The following is a 20,591-nucleotide window of genomic DNA, read 5'->3' on the forward strand; positions in this document are numbered from 1 at the left end:
GTCCAACAAACTTTACTATTAGTAAAGTGTACAATAATCCATACACGACCTCGAAAATACAGAGGCGAGAAACAGTACGCAACATGCGTAAAACAAATACCATAAAGAGCGCAAAACACGCAGCTCAAAAGACACGCGGACAACAACACACAATATAACTAACACAACACAGGGAACTTATAGGACACGTAATTAGGACACAAACAGACACAGGTGTACCAGACAGACCAAAGCAATCAACACACGAAACATACAACGGTGGCAGCTAGTATTCCGGGGACGGCGAACGCCGAAGCCTGCCCGAACCAGGAGGAGGAGCAGCCTCGGCCGAAACCGTGACAACTCCCTAGCTGTTGGATTGCGGAAACGCCACGCATCAGATATGCCATATGTCTTAAGAAATAGCTGAATTGTGGATACTGTCTTTGATGAAAATGATACTTTAGGAGAGCTACGATCCAGATTGGGCGACAGTACACAATTCATATCACCACCTAGTATTAGGTGGTGTGTGTCCATATTTGGTAATCGAGAAAATACATTTGTGAAGAATGAACTGTTATTTTTTTACATTTACATTTTAGTCATTTAGCAGATGCTCTTATCCAGAGCGACTTACAGTTAGTGAGTGCATACATTTTCATACTGGCCCCCCCGTGGGAAATGAACCCACAACCCTGGCGTTGCAAGCGCCATGCTCTACCAACTGCACCAATTTGGTGCATAAATGTTAGTCAAGATAACAGGTGTATTATACAGTCTTCCTACTACAATAATGAAAATGGCCTGCTGAGTCTGCCTCTACACTTGACATTGCGAACTATATGTTTTTACTAATTAAAATTGCTGCTCCTCTAGTTTTAGAATGAAAATTGGAATGATATGATTGACCGATCCACCATCCTTTTAAACGAGAGTGGTCGAAAGTGAGGAGATGTGTCTCCTGTAGAAAGGCGATATCTACTTTAAGGTTATTTAAATGAGAATTTAATTACGAAGGCCCTCACCTTATGGGGGTCTTGGAACTCTTTCTCTGTGCGTTGTATGTTGTACGGAGCCAGGCAGGAAAAGCCACACCATACCGAACGTCGGTCCATCCACAGGGCAGACTCTTGACATCGTTGAAAGCAGCACGGTCACAAGCAACGCTGGGGGCATAGTTTGGGAAGAAAGAGATGGATGCTCCATTGCATCGAAGTGGGCCAAATTCTCTGTCACGCCGAAGAACATCAATACAATCCTGATAGTAGTGTAGTTTAGCCACAATGACGCAAAGTTTTCCGCCAGGCTTTCTTGCTTGAGAGCCCAGATGTGAGCGGTCTACAAAGACGTCTTTATCCATTTTGAGGGCTTCTTTCAATAACTTTGAGACCGATGAAGTAGAACTTGAGCCCAGGTTCTCAGCTATCCCCATGATCCTGATATTGGATCTTCGCATATGACCTTATAAATGTATGCGTTGTTCCTTAAGGCTAGCCACATCAGTTTCGGGCTTCTTATCCGTGGTTTGTAGCGTAGTCATCCGAGCATGTTGACAAGCCTTGTTCCATGTCGAAGACAGTTTTCTTAACTGTATCCAGTTCAGTACGAACCATTGCTGTATGCTTTGCGAGTTCATTCTTGACTGCTTGTAACTCTGACTTAATAAAATTATAGTCCTCACTGAGCGCCTCCTTGAGTTCCAACTTGAGTATAGATTAAATGTCCGCTCTGAGGGCAGCAAGAATCTCGGCCTTCAAATCCTCAGTGTTGATTTTTTTCAGGGGAGGAGCCGCTGCTTCCAATTGTTGAAAAACTCAAGCTCCTCGTCTTGGTCCTAGTGTTTTCTCTTTTGTCAGTGACTCCGCTGAACTTAAACTTTTGCAGGTTATGCGCCATTTAAGCATTAAAACAAAAATAAAAGTTGAACAAAGTAAAGTACGCCATTCAAAGTCTGTGTTTTCTTGTTATTTTTGGGTCAAAGCGCAAAGAAAGTATTAAATAAATGCAATTTCAGCAGGAGCTCGGAAAAGTGTGACCTACTCCATGGCTTGCTCATTAGCGCCCCCGGATTGTCCTTTAACAGTATGTCTCCTCAGGGCCTACCTGACATTTAACATATCCTTGTACATAGAAATGTATATAGACATCCCCAGAGAAGGACCTGGGTAGATATATCCGCATTTCATCATTTGTTAAAAATCTTAAATCAGCTGTGTTTGTTACCTCTGGACAGGAATGAAAGACTGCACACAGATTGGCCACCCCTGTTTTTGTAGGTCAGGACTCACGGCATGGGAACATGGCCATCTAAACCTATACAATCCAAGTTCCTAAATTATTGGTCCTTGGGAGATGTAGTCCCACTATACCTAGTTAGATCTTGGCTTATGTGGCCATCACAGACCTAGAAGTGGCATTCCATTAGTGGCTCAGTGAGGGTAAACTGACCTGGGCCCGTATCCACAAAGTATCTCAGAGTAGGAGTGCAGATCTAGGATCTGTCCATTTAATCTTATCCATTATGTTTAGAAAAGGCACAACAGATCCTAGATCAGCACTCCTACTCTGAGACACTTTACGGTCCTACAAGTCCCCACAACCTCCCTCCCCGAACCAGACCAGAGACCCTAGATCCCAGCATCAGATAAACCATGTCTGAAGGGGTTATTAATTAAAGCCTGAGAGAGTGGCCGACCGACTGGCCGCTCCACTGCTTGACCTCTGACCCTGACCAGCTGCCCTGACCTCCCGACCACATTCCCCTGATAAGACAGGAAGATAAAGAGAGAGGAGGGGGGAAAGAAAGAGGGGGGGGGGGGGGGGGGGTTGTGTCCAGAGGTGTGGAAAAGGAAGATGGAAGGGGTGAGAGAAGGGGGAGGTGTGTGTAGAGAGGTTGAGGTGAGGTAGGGGTGGAAGAGGGAAAAGAGGGTAGGGTGGAGAGGAGAAGAGAGACTGAGTGGGTGAGATAGGAGAGATGGAAATAGATGGTGGGTGAGAGAGTCCTCCTGTGTGCTACCTATGTCCCCCCACTAGAATCCCCATATTTTAATGAAGACAGCTTCTCCATCCTGGAGGGGGAAATCAATCATTTCCAGACCCAGGGATATGTACTAGTCTGTGGCGACCTAAATGCCAGAATTGGACAAGAACCTGACACCCTCAGCACACAGGGGGACAAACACCTACCTGGAGGTGACAGCATTCCCTCCCCCATATGCCCCCCTAGGCACAACTACGACAACATATGTACATAGTCAATGGTAGGCTTCGAGGGGACTCCTATGGTTGGTACACCTATAGCTCATCTCTTGGCAGTAGTACTGTAGACTACTTTATCACTGACCTCAACCCAGAGTCTCTCAGAGCGTTCACAGTCAGCCCACTGACACCCCTATCAGACCACAGCAAAATCACAGTCTACTTGAACAGAGCAATGCTCAATCATGAGGCATCAAAGCCAAATGAACTGAATAATATTAATAAATGCTATAGATGGGAGGAAAGTAGTGTCGAAACCTACCAAAAAGAAATTAGGCAACAACAAATTAAATCCCCTTTAGACAACTTCCTGGACAAAACGTTCCACTGTAATAGTGAAGGTGTAAACTTGGTAGTAGAAAACCTAAACGGTATATTTGACCTCTCAGCTTCCCTATTAAATCTAAAAATCTCTAACAGAAAAACGAAGAAAAGTAACAACAATGGCAAATGGTTTGATGAAGAATGCAAAAACCTAAAAAAGAAATTGAGAAACGTATCCAACCAAAAACATAGACACAGAAAACGTGAGCCTACGCCTTCACTATGGTGAATCACTAAAACAATACAGAAATACACTATGGAAAAAGAAGAAACAGCATGTCAGAAATCAACTCAATGTAATTGAATCTAACCACTTCTGGGAAAATTGGAAAACACTAAACAAACAACAACACGAAGAGCTATCTATCCAAAACGAGATGTATGGGTAAACCACTTCTCCAATCTTTTTGGCCCTATAACAAAGAACAAAGAGCAAAAAAATTGACATGATCAAATGCAAATCTTAGAATCAACTATTAAAGACTACCAGAACCCACTGGATTCTCCAATTACATTAAATGAACTACAGGACAAAATACAAACCCTCCAACCCAAAAAGGCCTGTGGTGTTGATGGTATCCTCAATGAAATGATAAAATATACAGACCACAAATTTCAATTGGCTATACTTAAACTCTTTAACATCATCCTTAGCTCTGGCATCTTCCCTAATATTTGGAACCAAGGACTGATCACCCCAATCCACAAAAGTGGAGACAAATTTGACCCCAATAACTACCGTGGGATATGTGTCAACAGCAACCTTGGGAAAATCCTCTGCATTATCATTTACAGCAGACTAGTTCATTTCCTCAGTGAAAACAATGTACTGAGCAAATGTCAAATTGGCTTTTTACCAAATTACCATACGACAGACCACGTATTCACCCTGCACACCCTAATTGACAAACAAACAAACCAAAACAAAGGCAAAGTCTTCTCATGCTTTGTTGATTTCAAAAAAGCTTTTGACTCAATTTGGCATGAGGGTCTGCTATACAAGTTGATGGAAAGTGGGGTTGGGGGAAAAACATATGACGTTATAAAATCCATGTACACAAACAACAAGTGTGCGGTTAGAATTGGCAAAAAACACACACATTTCTTTCCACAGGGCCGTGGGGTGAGACAGGGATGCAGTTTAAGCCCCACCCTCTTCAACATATATATCAATGAATTGGCGAGGGCACTAGAACAGTCTGCAGCACCCGGCCTCACCCTACTAGAATCTGAAGTCAAATATCTACTGTTTGCTGATGATCTGGTGTCACCAACCAAGGAGGGCCTACAGTAGCACCAAGATCTTCTGCACAGATTCTGTCAGACCTGGGCCCTGACAGTAAATCTCAGTAAGACAAAAATAATGGTGTTCCAAAAAAGGTCTAGTTGCCAGGACCACAAATACAAATTCCATCTAGACACCGTTGCCCTAGAGCACACAAAAAACTATACATACCTCGGCCAAAACATCAGCGCCACAGGTAACTTCCACTAAGCTGTGAACGATCTGGCAAGAAGGGCCTTCTATGCCATCCAAAGGAACATAAAATTTGACATACCAATTAGGATCTGGCTAAAAATACTTGAATCAGTTACAGAACCCATTGCCCTTTATGGTTGTGAGGTCTGGGGTCCACTCACCAACCAAGAATTCACAAAATGGGACAAACACCAAATTGAGACTCTGCATGCAGAATTCTGCAAAAATATCCTCTGTGTACAACAAAAAACACAAAATAATGCATGCAGAGCAGAATTAGGCCGATACCCGCTAATTATCAAAATCCATAAAAGAGCCGTTAAATTCTATAACCACTTAAAAGGAAGCGATTCCCAAACCTTCCATAACAAAGCCATCACCTTCAGAGAGATGAACTTGGACAAGAGTCCCCTAAGTAAGCTGGTCCTGGGCTCTGTTCACTAACACAAACAGACCCCACAGAACGCCAGGACAACAGTACAATTAGACCCAACTAAATCATGAGAAAACAAAAAGACAATTACTTGACACATTGGAAAGAATTAACAAAAAAACAGAGCAAACTAGAATGCTATTTGGCCCTAAACAGAGAGTACACAGTGGCAGAATACCTGACCACCGTGACTGACCCAAACTTAAGGAAAGCTTTGACTATGTACAGACTCAGTGAGCATAGCCTTGCTATTGAGAAAGGCTGCCGTAGGCAAACCTGGCTCTCAATAGAAGACAGGCTATGTGCACACTGCCCACAAAATGAGGTGGAAACTGAGCTGCACTTCCTAACCTCCTGCCAAATGTATGAACATATTAGAGACACATATTTCCCTCAGATTACAGAGATCTACAAAGAATTCGAAAACAAACCCAATTTTGATAAACTCCCTTATCTACTGGGTGAAATACCACAGTGTGCCATCACAGCTGCAAGATTTGTGACCTGTTGCCACAATAAAAGGGCAACCAGTGAAGAACAAACACCATTGTAAATACAACCCATATTTATGTTTATTTATTTTCCCATTTGTACTTTAACTATTTGCACATTGCTACAACACTGTATATATACATACTATGACATTTGAAATGTCTTTATTCTTTTGGAACTTCTGAGTGTAATGTTTCCTGTTAATATTTATTGTTTATTTCACTTTTGTTTACTATCTACTTCACTTGCTTTGGCAATGTTAACATATGTTTCCCATGCCAATAAAGCCCTTAAATTGAATTGAATTGAAATTGACAAGAGAGGAAGATAGATGAGTCAGAGAGGAAGAAAGATAGAGTGCGTGAGAGAGGGGAGTGGGCGAGAGGAGGTAAGGGGGAGGACAGTGTTCATCTCAGCTTTCAGGCGGGCTGCCCTGGAGGCAGTGTTATCAGACCTGTCACTATACACTGATAGGACACAGTGTTCTGGTTGTCCCCAGCTCCAAACAACACATGTAAGGACAGCATTTGTGCCTCCAGTGATAGTGAGGAAGATACTGGAGATAAGAGTGCTGGATTAATTGGTGTCTCGCTCACATGAACGCACACACTCACACACACATACACAAATACACACACACACACAGAGATTCACAAATACATTCAGACACACACACACTCCCCAGACACACACACACACACACACACACACACACACACACTCCCCCTGAGACATACCTCCCATATTCCCACACACTGACCTCCCTAGGACTGTATCACTGTATTAGTCCAGAGGAGATAGAGTCATGAAGACAAAGGGAATGCAGCCAGTAGTCTTTGACAATTACATGTGAGTTATTACACAGACGTTGAGATGAGTGTAAATCAATGTTGTTTCCAGGCCTGTGACGGAGTTAGGAGAATAGAGTTGTGTTTGCCAGGGAATGCGTCGGCCCAGTGCAGGGAGTTAAAATATGCTCTGGTATCCTGGCTTGCACACAAACGCACACATGCACGTATACACACATGCCTGTGCATGCACACACACACATGCACCAAACGCACACACGCATGCACACACACACACACACACCAGTGGTGGTCGGTGATGTTTAAGATGAGGGAGAAATATACTTTTTTTGAATGAGCATGGCCTTATTTCTATTAAACATATTGGATGTCTGTCATTCATATTCCATTCACCCAGCTCAATGTAACATCGATAGGTTTAGGCTCCTACATGATACTAGAATTTCCATATACCCATCATGAGGTTGCTACAACCAAGCCTACAAATGAAGTTTATAACATAAGTACACAGGTCGAGAGACAAATTGGAGTAATCAATGTGACAGACAGTGACACGTTCAATACTCTTGCCTGCATCTAGCTGCTCTAGGGTGTAATCATTAGTCCAATAGTTGCAAATAAGAGTTTCTATTGGACAAATTCAGGTATGTTTATCCCCATTTCGTTCTGTTTGCTTCCATTTAAGAAAATTTTTTCAACAGAATCGGCGGAATGAATACACCCCTGATCACACACAAACACAGTTCACTTTCATAGCAGCCACATACAAACAGCATGATCATTTTGCTCGTTGTATAAATTATTTCTCGCATCTACATGCTCTCCTCCTCTTACCTTTTCCCTTCGCTTGTGGACTTCAGTGCACAACACATCAGATCTCTGTGACCAGGAAAAAAAAACTTTCCAAGCCAAACCTTCATATTTTTTTATTTTTTTTTATTTATTTCACCTTTATTTAACCAGGTAAACCAGTTGAGAACAAGTTCTCATTTACAACTGCGACCTGGCCAAGATAAAGCAAAGCAGTGCGATAAAAACAACAACACAGAGTTACATATGGGGTAAAACAAAACAAAGTCAAAAATACAACAGAAATACATATAATATACAGTGTGCAAATTTTGCAAGTTATGGAGGTAAGGCAATAAAATAGGCTATAGTGCAAAATAATTACAATTAGTATTAACACTGGAATGATAGATGTGGAAGAGATGATGTGCAAATAGAGATACTGGGGTACAAATGAGCAAAATAAATAACAATATAGGGATGAGGTAGTTGGGCGGGCTAATTTCAGATGGGCTGTGTACAGGTGCAGTGATCGGTAAGGTGCTCTGACAACTGATGCTTAAAGTTAGTGAGGGAGATAAGTGTCTCCAGCTTCAGAGATTTTTGCAATTTGTTCCAGTCATTGGCAGCAGAGAACTGGAAGGAATTGCGGCCAAAGGAGGTGTTGGCTTTGGGGATGACCAGTGAGATATACCCGCTGGAGCGCAGACTACGGGTGGGTGTTGCTATGGTGACCAATGAGCTAAGATAAGGCGGGGATTTGCCTAGCAGTGATTTATAGATGGCCTGGAGCCAGTGGGTTTGGCGACGAATATGTAGTGAGGACCAGCCAACAAGAGCGTACAGGTCACAGTGGTGGGTATTATATGGGGCTTTGGAGACAAAACGGATGGCACTGTGATAGACAACATCCAATTTGCTGAGTAGAGTGTTGGAGGCTATTTTGTAAATGACATCGCCGAAGTCAAGGATCGGTAGGATAGTCAGTTTTACGAGGGCATGTTTGGCAGCATGAGTGAAGGAGGCTTTGTTGCGAAATAGGAAACCGATTCTAGATTTAACTTTGGATTGGAGATTCTTAATGTGAGTCTGGAAGGAGAGTTTACAGTCTAACCAGACACCTAGATATTTGTAGTTGTCCACATACTCTAGGTCAGACCCGTCGAGAGTAGTGATTCTAGTCGGGTGGGCGGGTGCAAGCAGCGTTCGGTTGAAGAGCATGCATTTAGTTTTACTAGTGTTTAAGAGCAGTTGGAGGCTACTGAAGGAGTGTTGTATGGAATTGAAGCTCGTTTGGAGGTTTGTTAACACAGTGTCCAATGAAGGGCCAGATGTATACAAAATGGTGTCGTCTGCGTAGAGGTGGATCTGAGAGTCACCAGCAGCAAGAGCGACGTCATTGATATACACAGAGAAAAGAGTCGGCCCAAGAATTGAACCCTGTGGCACCCCCATAGAGACTGCCATAGGTCCAGACAACAGGCCCTCCGATTTGACACATTGAACTCTATCTGAGAAGTAGTTGGTGAACCAGGCGAGGCAGTCATTTGAGAAACCAAGGCTATTTAGTCTGCCAATAAGAATGCGGTGGTTGACAGAGTCGAAAGCCTCGGCCAGGTCAATGAAAACGGCTGCACAGTACTGTCTATTATCGATCGCGGTTATAATATCGTTTAGGACCTTGAGCGTGGCTGAAGTGCACCCATGACCAGCTCGGAAACCGGATTGCATAGCGGAGAAGGTACGGTGGGATTCGAAATGGTCAGTGATCTGTTTGTTGACTTGGCTTTCAAAAACGTTTGAAAGGCAGGGCAGGATGGATATGGGTCTGTAACAGTTTGGATCTAGAGTGTCACCCCCTTTGAAGAGGGGGATGACCGCGGCAGCTTTCCAATCTCTGGGGATCTCAGACGTTACGAAAGAGAGGTTGAACAGGCTAGTAATAGGGGTTGCGACAATTTCGGCGGCTAGTTTTAGAAAGAAAGGGTCCAGATTGTCTAGCCCAGATGATTTGTAGGGGTCCAGATTTTGCAGCTCTTTTAGAACATCAGCTGTCTGGATTTGTGTGAAGGAGAAGCGGGGGGGGCATGGGCAAGTTGCAGCGGAGGGTGCAGACATCTCATAACATCTAACTGCTACACACAGCCTACATTGCTGTCACCATATTAGTTAACGTCATAGTCAACATAGCTACTAGAACTAATGCGTTAGTAAACTCGCTACAATCATGCAGTACAGCGTACAGTCAGCAAGCAGTTTAACAGTTACACCGGCAAGCCATGTGGCAATATATTAATAAAAGCTTACCTTGACTTGGAAGAGTTGCAGTGTTGGATAGCCATAGCCAGCTAGCTAACATATAATCCCTCTGTGTTTGAGCCAGCTAGCTGCATTCTTTAGCTAAGTGAAAGTGAAAGTTAAAGAAATACTATAAAATATAGCTCTCTCTCGCTTTCTCTCTGTCTCTCTCTCTCTTGCTTCTCCTTCATTTTTGAAGAAATTAATTTGTTCAAAACTGTTCAGCTATTGTCTTTCTCTCTCTTTGAGTCAACTACTTACCACACTTGATGCACTCCTGTGCTAGCTAGCTGTAGCTTATGCTTTCAGTACTAGATTAATTCTCTGATCCTTTGATTGGGTGGACAACATGTCTGTTAATGCTGCAAGAGCTCTTATAGGTTGGAGGACGTCCTCTGGAAGTTGTCATAATTACTGTGTAAGTCTATGGAAGGGGGTGAGAACCAAGAGCCTCCTAGGTTTTGTATTGAAGTCAATCTACCCAGAGGAGGACGGAAACTAGCTGTCCTCCGGCTACAACATGGTGCTACCCTACAGAGTGCTGTTGAGGCTACTGTAGACTGTCAATGCAAAACAGTGTGTTTTAATCAGTTATTTGGTGACATGAATATATTTAGTATAGTTTTATCTAAAAATTATTACTTTTTTCATGTTTCACTATTTTGTATTTTTATGAAATTCACTGAGGAGGATGGTCCTCCCCTTCCTCCACTGAGGATCCTCCACTGACACACACACACACAAACACACACACACATAGCATGATATTGACTGTAAGTAAGGTTACACAGCTCATTTCACTCCATACTGTATGACACACACCCCCGGAAAGAGGAGAATGTCAATGTTCTTGCTTATCCACCCATGACATCGTATTGTAATGTGTCACATGGCTATTGTTTTTGCATTTCCAAGGTGTCACTGGAGATTCAAACCACAAAACATGACCAAGGACCTAATAATTTATAGGACAGATTTCTAAAATTCAGTAAAACTAAACACGTTTCCTGACAGCTCAGTATAAGTTTGAACCTGAGGTACAGTTTGAAGTTTAGAGTTGGTTTTTCTTCCCAACTCACCCATACCCAAGCCCTCTCTGTCTGTCAGGCAGGCAGACTTCCTTCCCTAGTTGGCACACTGGGCAGTGTGGGAACAATGAACTCAGATGTCCTCGCCCTGGGTGGCATGGCTGTGTGTGCTGGGTGCCCAGACAGTGCCTTGCATGCCCACGGCGTGTGCTGATTACTTCCTTGTCAAGAGCCAGTCACCCACAATACCCTCTGATAGCATCAGAACTGATGGGAATCTGGCGGGACTTTTCCCGGCTCCATGCTCCTCTATGGCATTCCTCTTTCCTAAAGAAAAGGCTCTTTTTAGATTTGTTTAAGGATTGCTCAACGCAGAAGTTCCATGAACAATGTTTTCTTTGTCGTCACAAACTTGTTTAGAATTGCTTTGTGATAATGACGTCTCTGTATTTGTGTGTGTGTGTGTGAGTGTGTGTGCGTGCGTGTATGTGTGTCCTCCCTCAGTCTGTAGTATCTGTGTGTGTGTGAGTGTAGAATGCAGGGCCGTATAGAGAGCTGGGGAAAGGGGGGGAGTCAGGAGAACCTGGGTGACAGCCAGACGACCTTGGAACGACCCCTGACTCCATCAGACAGAGAAACAGACAGAGAGACCAAGAGGGAGGAAGAGAGAGAGAGGCAATTCAGAGCTTCCATTCTACTCCCCTCTCCCTCGTCACCTTCTCTGTGCCACACACGTGTTGCAGCCTTGTAAGCCTGGCGCCTTGTGGGCAAGGGTATTAGGGCATTAGGGATGAAAGGGCAAGGGCCGCCACCCTGACTCCCTTTATTTGAGTCTGTGTGTGTCTCTCTCATTCCATCAATCCACCCTCAATCCAGTCTGTCTGTCAGTTTGTCTGTATCTCTCTCTCTCTCTCTCTCTCTCTCTCTCTCTCTCTCTCTCTCTCTCTCTCTCTCTCTCTCCCTGTCTCTCTCTTTCTCTCTCTCCATGTCTCTCTCTCTTTCTCTCTCAATCAAATTAAATTCAAAAGGCTTTATTGGCATGGAAAGTGTCACCACATACATTGCCAAAGCAAATATATAGAAACGTATCAAATGAATGAGTAATAACGATTAACAGGACAACACAGTAATATTGAATGTGGACAACAATTCATTAATGATAGAGACAAAGGTAGCAATGTTATTGCCCTGGCTGATCGTTCCACTGGCTGTCCCTACACTCACAGAAAAAAATGCTATCTAGAATATAAAAGGAGAAGCCTTTGAAGAACACCTTTTGGTTCCAGGTAGAACTTCTTTTTTTTTTTGTAGAACCCAGAACCCCATAGATGGTTCTACATAGAACTCAAAAGAGTTCTACCTGAAACCAAAAAGGGTTCTACCTGGAACCAAAAAGGATTCTCCTATGGGGACAGCCGCAGAACCCTTTTGGAACGAGTGTGGCAGGATGCTACTTATTTACATATACTCTCTCTAGTCTTTCTCTCTTTCTGGCACCACTCCCCATATTGGGACTATACAGTTCTATCTGCAAAAAAAATATTCGGATATAATTGGCTTTAGTGTTCTGAACCCTCATTGGTTTGAATAATGTCAGCAATTTCTATCTCGTATTCTTTTGAATTTAACAATATGAATTGGGGTATTTAGAGGACTATATAGGTAGAGAACATTGAACATAACAAGGCTATGTCAATAAAGCCTTGTTCAGACTGCAGGCCTTAATGCTCAAATCAGTTGTTATCTTTTATCCGTTTTGGAATACTGACTGTCCAAACAGCAAGTTACAAGTGACCAAATTGGTTTTGTGTGTGTTCAGACAGCAGTAATTCGCTGACATGGCTAAGCTAGTTGTCATAATAACAATGGGTGTGTGCGCAGTGGTGTAGGCTGATTGGTGGTGGTATTCGTGCTTCTTATCACTCAGTGTTATGTAGCAAGCTAAGGTGACAACAATGCCTGCCATGGACGTTTCCCAGTTGGTTTGAATGTTCAAAATCATAGTGTAAGAACACTTTTAAAGCCTCAAAGGATAAGATGATCCATCTTTCAAAATAGTTATTTTTGGCTAGCCACAGCAGTCACTTAGCAAGCTAGGAATCTGTTTAGCTTTCTAGCACATTCACTAATTTGTTTGTAAATAAATAACAAGCTAATTAGCTACCACATGTTCTTGTCAAACTGTCAACAGAGTAGCTCACAAGCAACAAGATATGCCAACAGTATAAAAATAAATCAGATTTGACCTTTCAGACACCAGTCACATGGCCAATAATCAGATTTGTATGTGACTTCAAACCCCCTACGAAGGTGGTTTGAAATGTGGCTTGAAATAGCCAATTCCATGTGCTTTTTGAATGTTCAGACTCCAGGAAAAAGAACAGATTCGAATCGGATATGCCATTTTTTTATTTTATTTGAGTCACTTCAAACTGCCAATGTGAAAAAGGCTTTACTCTTGACAAACATGCAGACAGAACCATATAGTCCCAAGCTCTTGCATTGGCTCTCACAGACTCTCAGCTGTGATTCTGCCCCCTCGAACACCTACCCTGTGTGCCTTTGAAACCACTGTCCCACTGTCACATTCACTCACTGACAGAACACCAACAGTCATAAATGACAGTAAATGGACAATTACATGATGGACATAACCAGCAGTTCAGTTCCCTGCTTGGCAGCTGCTCGCTATCTATCTGCTCCATAGTTAGGTCTCTGGGGACACTCTTGCTCTCTGCCCTCCCAAGGTGTTGACAGTCTGCTGTTAACACAGTACATAGCGGGATTCCTGGTAAGACATCTCCCATTCTCTCTCTCTCTCTCTCTCTCTCTCTCTCTCTCTCTCTCTCTCTCTCTCTCTCTCTCTCTCTCTCTCTCTCTCTCTCTCTCTCTCTCTCTCTCTCTCTCTCTCTCTCTCGCTCTCTGCCAGACTGTGCTAGCTTGCCACACTGTCAGCTGAGCTAGACTATACCCATTAGGTCTCTGGCTCCATGTCTAATGCAGCCAAAGTCTGTTTACATTGGTTGTGAGTTAATCACATGATATGTGTCTTGTTCTCCCATCGTTTTGATTACATAATATTCCAGATATGTAGAATGGCTGGTGTGTGTTTTCTAGTTGGTGATGAGTAAGTATAACCTTCACTTCTCTATGTCTGAGAACCACAGTAAAGTACAACCCATCCGGTGTCTCTATGTCTCTCTTAGGTTTTTACAGTTTTTACAGACTTCTAAATCACTTTAAAGCTACCGGTTGAAGTGAATGTGTGTAATAGTTTGGTAGTTGTGTAATCAGGTGGACTGTTTATGAGGAGAGATTTCTTGGAAGTATAAACAGTCATTAAAGTGCTAAGAACACTGTAGAACTCAGAGCTGGCCAGCAGCAGACCATAGGATGTTTCATGCCAGCTTCTGGTTCTGTGTTTTTTCTCCCATCAGAGATTCTAAGAACTTCCATGCGAAGTAGCAATCCAGATAATTAGCCTTTGCCCAAGTGTGAGCTGAGAAAATACAATGTTACTCAGTGGAGGCTCCTCAGAGGAGGAAGGGGGAGGACCATCCTACTCAGTGAATTTCATAAAAATAAAAATAGTGAAACATTAAAAAAGTTATCCTTTTTAGATAAAACTATACTAAATATAGTCTCGTCACCAAATAACTGATTAAAACACACTGTTTTGCAATGAAGGTCTACAGTAGCCTCAACAGCACTCTGTAGGGTAGCACCATTGTGTAGCTGGAGGACAGCTATTTTATGTCCCCCTCTGGGTAGATTGACTTCAATGCAAAACCTAGGTGGCTCATGGTTCTCACCCCCTTCCATAGACTTACACAGTAATGATGACGACTTCTGGAGGAAGTCCTCCAACCTATCAGAGCTCTTGCAGCATGAACAGACATGTTGTCCATCCAATCAAAGGATCAGAGAAGGAATCTAGTACTGAAAGCATAAGCTACAGCTAGCTAGCAAAGGAGTGCATCAAGTGTGGTGAGTAGTTGACTCAAAGAGAGAGAAAGACAATAGTTGAACAGTTTGGAACAAATTAATTTCTTCAAAAATGAAGGAGAAGCAGCAGAGAGAGAGAGATATTTCGTTGTATTTTTTTCTTCTTCTTAGTTTGCATGTCATTTACTTAGCTAGCTAATGCAGCTAATTTACCCTACTCAACAACCTAACTCAAACAGTGAGGAATACTATTTATGTAAGTTAGCTGGCTAAGGCTATCCAACACTGCAACTCTTCTAACTCAACGTAAGCTTTGGTTTTATTAATTTATTACCATCGGGGCCTGCCGGTGTAAATGCTAAACTGCTTGCTGTACACTGTACTGCGTGATTGTACACATGGATTGGATTGTGTGTTTACTAACGTGATAGTTTTAGTAGCTATGTTGACTATGACGTTTGCTAATATGGTGACAACGATGTAGGGTGTATAGCGGTTAGCGGTTATGGTATGAAGGTTTGGCTTGGAGAGGTGTTTTTACCTGGACGCAGTCAGCTGTTGTGTTGTACACTGAAGTCCACAAGTGAAGCAAAAAGGTGACAGGAGAACACGTAGATGCGAGAAGGAACGAGCAAAGTGACGATGCTGTATGTGGCTGCTATGAAAGTGAACTGTGTGTGCGGGTGATCGGGGTGTATTCATTCTGTTGATTCTGTTGCAAAATGTTTCTTAAAACGGAAGCATACGGAACGAAACAGGGATGGACCTACCTGAATTTGAACATTTTGCAACTGTTTGGACTAGTTATTACCCAGGTCAGCTAGATGCAGGCAAGAGTGTGCAAGGCGAATGTGTCACTGTCTGTCACCTTGATTACTCCAATTTGTCTCTTGACCTGTTCACCTACGTTATAAACTTTCATTTGTAGGCTTGGTTGTAGCAACCTCATGATGGGTATAGAGCAAATTTTAGCATCGTAGTAGCCTAAACCTATCGATGTTACATTGATCTGGGTGAATGGAATATGAATGACGGTCATCCAATATGCTGAAATAGAAATGCTCATAAATGCTGTAAAAGGTCATGCTCATAAAAAAGAAAAGATTGTCCTCCCAAGCCTTAAATGGCACCGACCGCCACTGGTGTTACTGGTTCTTGGAAGTGTGTGTGTGTGCGCATGTGTATGAAAGTGAAAGAGAGTAAGTAAGAGAGTGAAAGACCAAAATAAGAAAAAAAAGCCAGTGCAGGTAATACCACTTTCCTCTATATCCCTCCATCCCCCCCTCACCTCCAGGCCACTTGATGCCCAGATTGAATGTCATGTCCAGACGTTCACATGTAGTCACCACCAACAATTGCTGCCATTGTTGCTTCTCTCAACAGTGCTAGAGAGAGACACAGGATAGCTGAGACAAAGGCACGTTTTGAGAGCCCCTGTGACAGAGAACAATGCTGCTACTGTTGTCAGCCCTTAGGGCCACAGTTGGGCCTATGGGGCAAGTGCAGCCAGCAGCCACTGTGAGGTGCAAATCAGTGGAGGCTGCTGAGGGGAGGACGGCTCATAATAATGGCTGGAATGGAGCGAATGGAGTGGCATCAAACACATGGAAACCATTTGTTTGATGTGTTTTATACCATTCCACTCCAGCCATTACTACAAGCCCGTTCTCCCCAAGTAAGGTGCCACCAACCTCCTGTGGTGCAAATCGAGACAGACACACACATGCACACACATAACACACACACACACACTCCAACTGATGTTCTGCATTGAAGCGTGATTCATATGGTGATCTGCAACAATGCCATTGCCCAATGCCCAACTTCCCTCTAGCTCCAACCTGCCTATAGCTGCCATGTCCCTGTCTGTCTCTGACTTAGCTGTCTGTCTCTCATTAGCAGCCTTTAGCCCCGTGGAGGCCCCCTGCCCCTCCAGCCCCCCTCTAGTCCCCCCTGGCCCCCAGGCTCTACCCCAGGAAAGGCCCTAATCCCCCAGGCCAATAAAACACAGATGCTACCCCTCTCTCTGGAGACACTCCCCTCGCTCTTCCCTCACACAAAAGACGCTAGGCTAGCGAGGGGTAAGTCGCTCTCTCTCGCGCTCTCTCTCTCTCTCTCTCTCTCTCTCTCTCTCTCTCTCATCTTTCTCTCTTCCCCCTCTCTCTAACTGCCTCTCAATCTCTCACCCCTCCCCTCTCTCTCTGTGTCTCTCACTCTATCCCTCTCCTTCTCCTCCTCTCCTTTCCCATTTTCAACTTGCAACAAAGTTTCCCCTCTAACATGAAAACAAGCAATTTCAGACCTGTCCCTCTTGATATGAAGCACATGGCAGGTGTCTTCTTGTTTGTTTTGTGTCCAGAAGCAAGAAAGCGGTTTTCCCACTAGCTTATATACACAGCAATCACACACATTCATGCATCAGCAGCCGCATACAAGCTAACACATATATGCTCAGATAGACAAACATGCTCTAAACAAACAGTTAGTATCACCACACACACGCACACACACATGTACAGACACACAGTCTTTACACAGACACATTTCGTGACATATTTTCACGTATATGATTCATAATGTCTACAGTGTATCTGCTCACACTGATTTACTCACATTGCTCCCCTGGGCTGTGAGTGGTAGATTGTTGTGTAGGTCTGTGCAGGTCTACTCATGTTAATGAGAATCACTTTATTGTGTTGTTTCAGTCGATCTCGCCATGCTTTTCCGAGAGTCCTCCATTCTTTTCCCAGAGTCCTCCTTGCCCCTCTTCTGAAAAGGTCCTCCACATTTTGTGTGTGTGTGCGTGTGTAAATGTGCGTATGCTTGTCACTCCCTGTATTTCTGCTCCAGTTGCCCTGTGACCAAAATCCCCACTGATTAAGTTGTAGAGAGTATGTGTGTGTTGACACAAGCAGCCTTTGAACACTCAATGGGAAAAAAGGATTCCCCTCTATAGGATGCTCACAGAGTCCCATGGCCTCCCTCTCCCACTGTTTAACAGCCGTTCCCTTTGTCCTGCCCATTCTGGGGTGAAAAGGTCAGGAGCCAAGGGTCACACGGACTCATTTCCACTGGAACGGTCAGACAAAGAGCCTCACTGACACACACACACACACACACAAACACACACACTTGCGTGCACACACACACACACATACAGGCCCTCCCTACACGCACACTTCATGGAGAGTTGGGGGGAGTAAATCAAAGAGTGTGTTCTCTTCATTAAGACATTGTTTTCTTTCCTGGGTGCTTGAAGGGTCCCTTCAGGATTTCCATTGGGGGACCTTAGCCCCCCTGGCCAGGCCCCCTGGCCGACTCGGCCCCCACTCCCCCAGTCCCCTGGCTCTGCGCAGCTCTTTGAGCCAGTGACCCAGGACCGGTCCAGATGGGCTGCAGGCCCATGCCAGCTCCAAGGGCCTCTTCGACTCACACTCCGTCCAAATAGTTCCATGATTGTAAAATTATGTTTGTTCTCAAAACACACACACTCTCTTACTCCTTTTTTTTGCAGACTTTTTCCTTTGCATTATTCCCTCTTGCATTTTTCGCTCTCTGGAAGTGAAGAATGAGGAACACAGCTCCATGTGTTTGTGCATTTTTGTGGTGTTTTCACACATGGGCCAGTACTCTGGGCTGATCCCAGAGAAATGTGTCCTCAATCATTTCATTAGATGACAGGTACAGATGGGATGGGCTTTCACTAGGCCAATCAACACCATCACAGGCTGTACTGTACCCCTACAGTAATAACCTGTCATGTTTACTAAACCATTCTCTACCATCTATATATATATATATATATATATATAACTACATAGGGGTTTTCTGTAATTTAAAGAAAAAGATCTGTAACTCAAATAAACACAGACACACACACACAGAGAGACACACACACACATAAATGTCTCATTTGCCACAAGTTTTGTATTTTTCCATATAAAAAATAGCCATCTCATCATTATCATCATTATATACATCAATGAACAACCTACACAGTATTAAAGCTTTTGTAGAATTCACTTTTGATTAATTTTTTTCACAATGTTCTGCTTTCACTGAAAGCAAGAGCTCTTTGATACTTGTCTGATTATTTATCTAAAGGTTCATGTCACATTTCCATAGGAAATTAGAATAGAGGGAGATTACTTCCTGCTGTGTTCACTCTAAACCCAGGGTCATATTCATTAGGGCAAACCGTAGCAAGGCGTTTTGCAAAGGAAAACAAAAATGAGAGTTTCTTATTGGACAAGTTTGGGTAATCACTTCCTGTTTTAGTCCTTTTTCTTCTGTTTGGTGCCTAATGAATGTGACCCAGGAGTGGGACTGGAGCCAACACACACTGTCCTCAATAAATACAACATGATCAAAAAAGTGACCCTCTCAAGGAGGTCACTACACTACATTACATTTGGTCAACATGCAAAATCAACAATTACACAATATTCCAAATAAGTCCTTGATTTTCCCATACGAGAACAATTTCTTTGTTTTCATCAACATAGGATTAAAAGAGAACATATTTTATCTGATAACTCAGATGTTACAATCATCTGTGCTATAAGCACAGATTCTTCATTCACTAAGATTTGGAATCAATCATTTTCTGAGTTGCTTTTTGAAAGCATAGAGAAACCCTGTTTGACTTAATAGAAAGTGCTGTGGATCTAATACAAGACAGAGGAAGGGAAAGGAAATAGAGAAAGAGAAACAGACGAAAGGATCAGGAAGGAGGGAGAAAGTCTGAGTAACACTCAGCGTCAGAGAGTAAAAACATAAGGGCTTATTCTCTGACAAAGATGTCACAGTAACACTGAAACATCAGTCCTTTGCCAATACCTTTGTTTCCACCAGGAACAAAGCCTGAACATTGTATGAAGATGTACTATTGAACTAGTCCTAGGGCTCGATTCAATCTGTATCGCTAAAGCGTTAGAGATTGCACAATCGAAATGTAAAGGTAATTTCCGATTGAGCCGACATATGCAGTGTTTACCGTGAATGCAGTCTCCGCTAACGTGGGAACATTGCCTTTAAATTTCAATCACGCTATAACACTGACCTTCAGCGATACAGAGTGAATCCAGACCCTAGTTTGGATGTTTTTTGGGAATATGTTTGTCTTGTTGAGTACCTTTCCTATTGTTTGATGGTTGGCTGATGGTTCGTACAGAGGCCGCCTCGAAACCTTCACAGAACAATGATTAAACATGATACAGTACCAGAAGGAGATCCTTTTGACCAGACATGTGAAGGTAGTTTAGGGGGCACAGGAGGGGCATCTGACCACAGGGATGCATTCTCACCCCTCTTAGCTAGGAGGGTAACCTCACCATACCCTGAGCTATAAGCCTGCACAACCGAAAAAGAGTCGCATTTAAACATTGAATGGAGGACAGATTATCAACATCGATGTTAAAATAAATGTTATTCTTGAGTTATTATTGCACTTTAGCAGGAGCTGGTTTGGGTAAGCCTTCTTTACAGCCTGTGGTGGTTCACACTGGAGGGTGTGGTCTAGGATCCATCTTCCACACTTCCACTGTCAGACCCATCCAATGGGGTCAGGCATACCCCAGGATCAGGTTAGCCAATCAGAGGTTTGGTAGTTAAGTCTCTTCCCCCTTCTTTGGTTCAGCTGCCCACTCTGACGTAGGTGACCCGTCCCTTGGCAGAGTTTAGACTGGCAGGGCCCGTCTTGAAGAATACAAGCTGGTGACCTGTAGACAGAGAAGAATAAAAAAGTCAATAAA

At 43.3% G+C, this 20,591-nt stretch overlaps 1 protein-coding gene across 1 annotated transcript in view; it reads right to left on the reverse strand.

The window, feature by feature from the left end:
- Positions 1 to 18,747: 18,747 nt before the first annotated feature.
- LOC121553485 (extracellular tyrosine-protein kinase PKDCC) overlaps positions 18,748 to 20,591 on the reverse strand; it is a 40,777-nt gene continuing 38,933 nt past the window's right edge. Inside the window, exon 7 of the mRNA XM_041866616.2 lies at positions 18,748 to 20,558. Coding sequence (XP_041722550.1) covers positions 20,473 to 20,558 — 86 coding nt within the window. The 3' untranslated portion in view covers positions 18,748 to 20,472. The remainder of the gene's footprint in view (positions 20,559 to 20,591) is intronic.

This window comes from Coregonus clupeaformis, chromosome 37 (genome assembly GCF_020615455.1).
Source record: "Coregonus clupeaformis isolate EN_2021a chromosome 37, ASM2061545v1, whole genome shotgun sequence".
Lineage (NCBI taxonomy): Eukaryota > Metazoa > Chordata > Actinopteri > Salmoniformes > Salmonidae > Coregonus > Coregonus clupeaformis.